Here is a 9,479-nt window from a genome sequence, read left to right on the forward strand (position 1 = left end):
CGTTTTTTTTTGTTTTTTTTTTTTTTTTTTTCGGGGGGAGGGGGGTTGTGGGAGAGTGGGGAGTTGCGTGGAGGTTTCTTTGTTTCTTTTGCTTTGTTTATTTTTGTGTTTTCGTTTCTTGGGTCTTGCTTTATTTTTATTTTTATTTTTTTTTATATAGATTAGACTCTTGACTACATGTTTGTTTTCAATGTTGTTTACTTTATTGTTTATGTAAGTCTTACGTTCTTCTATATACTTCCGTGTTGCTTTTTTACGCTTCATTTCCGTTTTGCATAATGTGAATACAAATTTGAAAAAAAAAATGAAAAGGATTAGCTTTTGTAATAGTTAAAAAAAATATTAATCCGTGCAGATATAATTTTCTGCCGTCATCAAAACGCCACGAAAATGTGTCTCTATTCATAATGCCTTACAATGATGTCATATAGTTGCATAGTGTCAAAACTTGTAAAGAAAAATAACAAATGAGCAAATAAACGACATAAAGAAATAAAGAACCCAAAACCACAAGATACAAATTAAAAAAAAAAAAAAAAAAAAAAAAAACATCCTTTTCCTCTCTTCTTTATGGACAAGGAAAAAAAACGACAATACACATTTTTTTCATCTTTTCCTTCGTTTTCCTTCTTCGTTTTCCTTATCACCTACCTGATTATACACCCTTTTCCTTCCTTCTTAATGGACAATAAAAAAAAAACGACAATACACATTTTTTTCATCTTTTCCTTCTCGTTTTCCTTCTCGTTTTCCTTCTCCGTTTTCCTTCTCGTCCTTGTCACCTACCTGATTGACTCTGACGCCGCAGTACGAAGGGTCGTCCTTGTCCGTGATAAGGGGCAATCGTAACGTCACGGAACCGGACCCGTCGCCGATCGCCATACATTCCGACCGGCGGAAGTCGCGGGCGTGCACGGCTCCTGTGGGCGGGAGGGGGGAGGGGATGAGAAGGGGGTGGGGGAGAGATGGGGGGTGATATTAATGGTCATGTTGATTACTATGATTTGTTTTATTGTTGTTTCTTTACCTGACTGACTGCCATGGCTAGAGAGATATGATGCAATTAATCACTGCAATTACTATGGTACATTATGAATAATTGCGATATTGCTGTAACTGATTAGTGCAGTGATTGATTGGTAAATGGCAGAGGAGGGATTCAAAATTGGGGATATGAGAGGGATTGTTTTATGTTGAAGGGATTCGTTTAAGGATTAGGATTGGGTATGAGCTACTGTTAATCAATTGTCAATTAGGATTCGGTGCGAGGATCTGCCAATCAGTGAATAGGGGAATATTGACTAATTAGGCGTGGGGTAATTATGAATGAAGTGGGAATGAATTGGGATTAAGTGTGAGATATTACTACCCAATTAATAGGTAATCATTGACTGACTGGCTATAAATAATTATCATTTGATTAATTAAGTTTGTCAGTTGAGGAAGACTGAGAGATTGTGAACTGACCGAGAAGTTTTGATGGATTTATTGTGAGAGATAGAGAGAGGAGTAATGATAATTATGGATAGTATATAAAATGGGGGAAGAATGATGATGAGAAAATGGTGGAAATATGATAATTTAAAGGAAGTGGAAGAAGGAAGGAAAGTAATAATAGAGCACTAAGATATCAAAGATTCGAAAAATGCGTTTTCAATTAGAAAACGCAATACGCGCAGCATAGAAAATGGAAACAACTGGAAGAGAGTAAAAACGAGTATAATAGAAGTGATGAGAGAGAGAAAATTGAGGGAAAATGAAATATAAATAGAAATAAAAAAAGAAGCAAACTAAACATGAAAAAAGAAACATAATGAATTTATAAAGAGAGCCAAATTAAAAAATATATACAAACACAAAACAGGGGAACAAAAAAAAAACAATAACAGTTCAGACAAAAATGAAATGAAATCACAACAAAACAGACCAAAAAAGAAAAAAAAATGAAGAAAAAATCCCAAATCAATCGCAGAAAAATAGACGAAAAGGAGGAGCGAGAGGGGGGGGGGGAAAACTCTACGGGAATGACTGGAGATGTGCAAGAAGCCCCATAAGGAGATGCTATGAAAGTATCTTTTATGCAAATCGGGAGGGGCTCGGAAGGGCGACCCGACCGAAGCAGCTGTTCGTTATCCGATAATCCGATATTTAGGATAAATAAGTCCAACCGAGGGAGAGGAAGGTCAGTGTGGGGGGGTGGCGGGTAAGGGTGGAGGTGGGTGGAGGTGAGGGTGGGGGTGGGGGAGGGTGGTATGTATGTAAGTTTGGTACGTGTGTGTGTGTGTGACAGAGAGAGCAGTTCATTAGGACGAATGTAGAAAAAGGTGTAACTTAGACTCTGTTTGTGTGTGTGTGTGTGTGTGTGTGTGTGTGTGTGTGTGTGTGTGTGTGTGTGTGTGTGTGTGTGTGTGTGTGTGTGTGTGTGTGTGTGTGTGTGTGTGTGTGTGTGTGTGTGTATGTGTGTGTGTCCAACCATACTTCCGGCATAAGCACTCAAAGTCACCCGAGCACAAAACACCACTAGGACGCAACAGCATTTCAAGCCCGACAGCGAGCAAGAAATCCGACGCATTAACAGACAAAAAAAAGAAAAGAAAGAAGAAGAAGAATAAAGAGAGGAGAGAAAGAGCCGTTAGGACTGAGATCAACGAGACGCAAGACAAGTCAAGACAACTCAAGACAAGTCAAGACAAACTTAAGACAAAGTCAAGATAAGGCATTCATAAGTTTGGCCTCTGGAGAAGGGAGACGCCAAGGCAGCTGACCAGGGGGAGGGGGGGGGAGGGAGGGAGCAGGGGAGGGGAGAGGAAAGGGAAGGGAGAGAAGGGGAGGTGAGGGGAGAGGAAAGGGAAGGGAGAGAAGGGGAGAGGAAAGGGAAGGGAGAGAAGGGGAGAGGAAAGGGAAGGGAGAGAAGGGGAGAGGAAAGGGAAGGGAGAGAAGGGGAGAGGAAAGGGAAGGGAGAGAAGGGGAGAGGAAAGGGAAGGGAGAGAAGGGGAGAGGAAAGGGAAGGGAGAGAAGGGGAGAGGAAAGGGAAGGGAGAGATGGGGAGAGGAGGGGAGTGGAGGAGGGGAAGGAAAAGGGACGGGAGAGAAGGAAAGGTGAAGGGAAAAGGGAGGGAGAGGGAGAGGAGGGAAGGTGAAGGGAAGCGAAGGGGAATGGCAGGTGAAGGGAAAGAGAGGAAGACGAGGGAAGGGGATTGGAAAGGTGAAGGAAGAAGGGGGGAGGGGAAAGGAAGGGAAATGAGTGAAGGGGAAGGAAAAAGTAAGTGAGGAAGGGGGAGAGAAAAGGGCAGGGATCAGAAAGGGAGGAGGAGAAGGAAGGGAAAGAGGGGAGAAAGAGTGAAGAATAGGAGAAGACACAAAGAAAATGGGAAGGAGGAAGGGAAGAGAAGAAGAGGCGAGAGGAAAGGAAAGGAAAGAGGAAGGGGAAGGAGTAGGATAAAGAGGAGTTTTGATTCAATGTCATGATTGCAGATGAATGGGAAGAGGGGAGGGGGGGGCATGAAGGGGGGGAGGGGCATCTAGAGTTTGCCTGAAGTTTTAATTTAATCTGGAGAGAGAATGAAAAGTTGAAAGGAAAATAATACGACTTTGTAAGTTGCTTAAAGGATTGCTTTCTTTCCGATGACAGAATACCATTAGGCTGAAAGATGACTCACAGTGTTTTATTTCTCTCTCTATCTCTCTCTCTCTCTCTCTCTCTCTCTCTCTCTCTCTCTCTCTCTCTCTCTCTCTCTCTCTCTCTCTCTCTCTCTCTCTCTTTTACCCATTCCCTTACTCATTCCCTTACCCATTATCTCATTCATTCTCTTACTCATTCTCTCAGTCATTCTCTTTCTCACAGCCTCTCACCCTCTTTACTTATCTCCCTCACCCTCTCCTTACCCCTCTCCCCCCCCCTCTCTCTCTCTCTTTCACTCTCTCCCTCTCTCTCTCTCTCATCCTCCCTCATCCTCTTTCTCTCCCTCTCTCACCCTCTCTCTCCCTCTCTCCTTCTTTCCTTCTCTCCTCTCATTTTCCTTCTCTTCCTTCCTCCTTATCTTTCTCCCTCTCTCCCTCAATTCTTAGTTTCGCCCTCTCTCTCATCTTTCCCCATCTTTCCCTTCTTATCTGTCTCCACCCTCTCCTCATCTTTCTCCCTCTTTCCTTTCCTCCTTATATTTCTCCCTCTCTTCCAATCTTCCTCCCTCTCTCCCTCTCATCTTTACTCTAATTATCCCTCTCTCACCTATCTATCTCCCTGTCTACGTCCCTCCTCCTTCTCATCCTCTCCCTGCTTCCATCTCCTTTTTCCTCCTCCTTCCTTCCTCTCCCCCCAAACTTGATTCCAGAGTGTGCATAATTCATGTCCCAAAGGAGAGCTTTCTTGCCACAGCGCGCGAGATGGGTTAACTCCCTAGCACTTTTGGAGGAAGCTGTATTTGTAAACATGAGTCTTGGCTTTAATGCCCTGCGCGCGGGATTGATCGAGCACGGACCTCTCGCTGTACATTCGACCGCCGCGAGGCAACCCGGAAATAGAGGCTTTCTTACGGTCGCTGGCTTTGTCGTCGTTTTTTTTTTTTTTTTTTTTTTTTTTTGGTGGGGGGGGTTTATTTCATTGAGGGAGGTGTCTGTGGGTCTGTGGGTTTAGGGGTGGGTGTGGGTGTGTTCTTATCTTCCTTTCTTTCCCTCTCCATCTCCCTATCCCCCTCCTTCTCCTTCTCCTTCTCCCTCTCCCTCTCTCTCTTTCTCTCTCCATCTCCCTATCCCTATCCCCCTCCCTCTCTTTCTCTTTCTCCCTCTCCCTTTCTCTCTCTCTCCCTCTCCCTCTCTCTCTCTCTCCCTCTCTCTCTCTCTCTCTCTCTCTCTCTCTCTCTCCCTCTCCCTCTCTCTCCCTCTCCCTCTCCCTCTCCATCTCCATCTCCATCTCCATCTCCATCTCCTTCACCCTTACCCACACACTCACTCTCACCCTCAACCTCACCCTCACCCTCACTATCACCATCACCCTAACTCTCACTCTCTCCCTCACCCTCTTCCTCTCCCTCACCCTCTCCCTCTCCCTCTCCCTCTCCCCCTCCCTCTCCCTCTCCCTCACCCTCTCCCTCACCCTCATCCTCTCCCTCTCCCTCTCTCTCCAAACGACTCATCAATCCTTACAAATATAAAGTTCGACAGATTTAGAATCGAAATAGAAAGAGAATTAGCCTTTGCCTTTTTTTTTCTTTCCCCTCAATTGCCTGTCCCAATTCTCAAAATTATATTACTTCACAATGTATCTCACCGAAAGTTATTTCTAAAAAAAAATAGAATGTCTACTAAATTTGAAAAAAAAAGTTGATTACCCTTCTTTTTCCTTCCCTTTCCTTTCCTTTCCCTTTCCCTTTCCCTTTCCCTTTCCCCTTCCCCTTCCCTTCCCTTCCTTTCCTATCCCTTCCTTTTTTTCCTCTCCCCTCCCCTCCCCCACCTCCCCCATCCTACCCTAACCCTGCAATCCTATCCTACCCTATCCCCTTCCCTCTTCATCTCTCCCTTCCCTTCCCCTCCCCTCCCCTCCCCTCCCCTCCCCTCCCCTCCCCTCCCCTCCCCTCCCCACCCCTCCCTTCCCTCCCCTCCACTCCCACCCAAAGAGAGACACTGGTACGACCCCATTAGTCTGATTAAGGATTTTTTTCCATTTAGATTTCCTAGGAATGAAAGCAAATAATGCGAAGGAGGCCAAATAAGGAAGGGGGAGGGAGTGGGGGGGAGGAGGGGTAGGTTAAGGGAGGAGGGAGGAGACACCAAACATTAAAAACAAAAATAAAGATGAATATCTCTCCGGGTACACAATCCCAGTAAAAAAAAAGTAGTAGGATCTTATCCCATATCCCCCCCCTTTCCCCTCCCCTCCCTTTCCCCCTCCGCCCTCCCCTCCCAAAAGCAAAAAAACAACTAAAATTCGTATTCATGTATTCGACAGCGGGAAATTACCACATTAAACAACGTAATTACAAAGTCATCTAGTTATCAGAGGGGCTTCTCCCTCCCTCCCCCCCCCCTACTCCAACTCCGACGAGCCCCCCAACCCCCCCTTTGTCTCCCCCTTAATCCCGCAGGCACTTGTACCCTTCATTCTGGCTGTCCATATGTATGGATGCTGATCGTCTCTCTCTCTCTCTCTCTCTCTCTCTCTCTCTCTCTCTCTCTCTCTCTCTCTCTCTCTCTCTCTCTCTCTCTCTCTCTCTCTCTCTCTCTCTCTCTTTCTCTATCTATCTATCTATCTATCTTTATCTCCATCTTCATCTCCATCTCTATCTCTTTCTCTCTTTTATATATTTTTCTGTCTGTCTATCTTCTATCTGTCTATCCGTCTATCCGTCTATCTGGCTGGCTGGCTGGCTGGCTGGCTGGCTGGCTGACTGACTGACTGACTGACTGACTGACTGACTGACTGACTGACTGCCTGTCTGTCTGTCCGTCTGTCTGTCTGTCTGTCTGTGTGTCTGACTGTCTGTCTCAATATCAATATCCATATCTCTATATCTCTATGGCTATATGTCAGTCAACCTGTTTGTTTGTTTGTCACCCATCTAGCCTGCCTGCATGTCTTCCTATCTGCACACATTTCTTATCATATGCTGCATAGGCTAAGGAAATTACTACAGCTATTCATAAACGTACCACGAGAAACACAAAATAAAAGATAAATATGAGGAAAAAAACAAAACACATACACATATAGTATATTCATGTGTGTATTAAAAATAGTACTGATACCTCTCATCAATTAAAAATGTCATGGCTTTGCATATATGTCTTTATTCATACATGAGTTTAAACCCGCTTATGATAGACTTGGACCTTCATTTGCATATTCAGTGTTTCATTCGACAAGTTGTTTTGTTGTAGAGATGAAAACGTAATTACGTCATCTCACTTCATTTTTTTCTATTATCATCATCAATCAAGATTTATCTTTATTACTGTTAGCCGTGTGGTTCGTTTAGGTAGTGAGGTACTTGGGTAGATAGATAGAGCCTAGACAGCAGGATATAAAGATAGATATGTAAGCAGACAGATAGATAAAGTAAGCAGAAAAGTAGGTAAAGAGAATTAGACGGGTAAGTAAAGATAAGCAGATAGATAGGTAAAGATAAGCAGAAAAGTAGGTAAAGAGAATTAAACGAGTAAGTAATGATAATCAGACAGTTAAGTAGAGATAATTAAACAGGTAAGTAGAAATAAGTAGACAGATAAATAGAGATACATAAACAGGAAACACACCCTGACGTGCTTCCATAAAGTTCCAAAACCCAACAACAAAATTCATTAAATTTCCAAAATCCAAACAACGGAATTCATCGGGAGACTAACCTCTGTAGTCCAAGTTTTTGACATACACGGTGATTTGCATGTAGCCCGCCTTGCATGACGCCTCGATGTTGGGGGTGAAGTCCTCATCCACTGACTGGGCGGTTACGACCTGAGGGAGAGAGAAAGGGTTACGACCTGAGGGAGAGAGAAAGGGTTACGACCTGGGGGAGAGAGAAAGGGGAGTGAGTGTGAGTGACGTGAGTTGTGAGTTAGAGTGAAAAGTGAATTATTGTTTGTTTTTTCTTTCTTTCTTTCTTTCTTTTAGCTGATGGGGCGTAAAAGTAAGCAAGTATGTACTGCAGGGAATTCGGGAATTGGTGAGGGAGTGAGTTAACTTTTTATGAGGTCAAAGACATGAGGTATCCTTCCTACGTGAGGTATATTTTATGAGGAGGTATTTGTCAGGATCATCATTTCAAGGAGATGATGATGAGGTAGATTTTATGGCAATGAAAAGACGTTTTTTTTCTTGTCTGTTTGGGCCCTCTAGGCTATTTCTTCTCTATATCCATATTTCGTCTCTCCTCCTTCTTATTCTTATTCTTATTCTTATTCTTATTCTTATTCTCCTCCTCCTCCTCTTCCTCCTCCTCCTCCTCCTCCTCCTCCTCCTCCTCCTCCTCCTCCCCCTCCTCCTCCTCCCCCTCCTCCTCCTCCTCCTCCTCCTCCTCCTTCCCCTCCTCCTCCTCCTTCCCCTCCTCTTCTTCTTCTTCTTCTTCTTCTTCTTCTTCTTCTTCTCCTCCTCCTCCTCCTCCTCCTCCTCCTCCTCCTCCTCCTCCTCCTCCCCTCTCCCTCTTCCTCCCCCTCCCCCTCCCCCTCCCCCTCTCCCTCCTCCTCCTCCTCCTCACATTCCTCCTCACCCCCTACCCCCTCCCCCCCCTCCCCCCACTCTCCCTCGACCTCTCCTCTCAATCCATTCTCCTCTACCCCCTCTACCCCATATCCCCCTCCTCTCCCTTCCCCTTCTCCTTCCTCTTCCCTTTCCTCCTCCTCATCCCCCCCCCCCACCTTCCCCATCTCCATCTCCATTTCCATTTCCATCCCCATCCCTTTCCCCTTCTTCCACCCTTCCCATTCTTCCACCCTTCCCCTTCCTCCACCCTTTCCCTTCTTCCACCCTTCCTCTTCCACTTCCCCTTCCCCTTCCCCTTCCCTTTTCCCTTCCCTTTTCCCTTTCCCTTCTCCTTCCCCTTCCCCTTCCCCTTCCCCTTCCCCTTCCCCTTCTCCTTCCCCTTCCCCTTCCCCTTCCTCCACCCTTCCTCCTCTACCCTTCCTCCTCCGCTTCCTCCTCCCTCCTCCCTCCTCCCTCCCTCCTCCCTTCCCCCTTTCCTGAGTTACGAGAAATGGCGTGGTGTACAAGGATCTGAGACCGCATATAGTTAGTCTGTAATTAACTTTACATAATAGGCCATAACGGCAAGCTAATAGATATTACACCGAGGTTTGAGAGTCTCCAGCGAACGGGCGGCCATAACCCTACTCTTTGGGCGGGCGTGGGGGGTGGGAGGGGAGATGTAACAGTGGGTGAGGGGATGGGAGTGGGGAGATGTAAGAGTGGGCGTGGGGATGAGAGGGGGGAGATGTAAACGTGGGCGTGTGGGGAGAGAATGTGAGAGCTGGTACATGTTTATTTTTGTTGTTTCATTGTTATCTTTTAAGCAATATATATATATATATATTTAATAATAATTTCGGGATTATCTTTCATACTAGATAAGATTGTGTTATTTTCTTTCAGTCTTTTTTTTTTTTTTTGTCCTCTCTCTCTCTCTCTCTCTCTCTCTCTCTCTCTCTCTCTCTCTCTCTCTCTCTCTCTCTCTCCTTCCGTTCGACCCGCTTCCCCCGCTTCCCTCTCTCTCTCCCTTCCCTTCTCCCCCTTTCTTGCCCCTCGTTCCCTTTCTCCCATGGGACGGAAGCTGCATTACCCCGGTTGCCATGGCGACCGCAGATGGAGAAAATACAATCACGAAAGGCAATGATTCGAAGCAGTGTCGTTCCGAGTATACGTGGATCTTGATTCGCTGATCCGAAAGGGGAGAGGGGGGAAGGATCGAGGGAAGGAAGGGTGAGGGAGGGAGGGAGAAGGGAAGGAAGGAGGGGAAAAGAGAGGGTGTGTGGGAAGGAGGGAAAGGAGAAAGGAAA

General features: G+C 45.6%; 1 protein-coding gene across 1 annotated transcript in view; it reads right to left on the minus strand.

The window, feature by feature from the left end:
* LOC122245775 (uncharacterized) overlaps positions 1-9,479 on the minus strand; it is a 211,950-nt gene that overhangs the window by 79,129 nt on the left and 123,342 nt on the right. The window contains exons 2-3 of the mRNA XM_086545815.1: positions 7,338-7,446; positions 787-920 (exon numbers count right to left, since the gene is read on the minus strand). Coding sequence (XP_086401941.1) covers positions 787-920; positions 7,338-7,446 — 243 coding nt within the window. The remainder of the gene's footprint in view (positions 1-786; positions 921-7,337; positions 7,447-9,479) is intronic.

This window comes from Penaeus japonicus, unplaced genomic scaffold (genome assembly GCF_977035675.1).
Source record: "Penaeus japonicus unplaced genomic scaffold, GWHDUDI00000001_assembly GWHDUDI00000002, whole genome shotgun sequence".
NCBI lineage: Eukaryota > Metazoa > Arthropoda > Malacostraca > Decapoda > Penaeidae > Penaeus > Penaeus japonicus.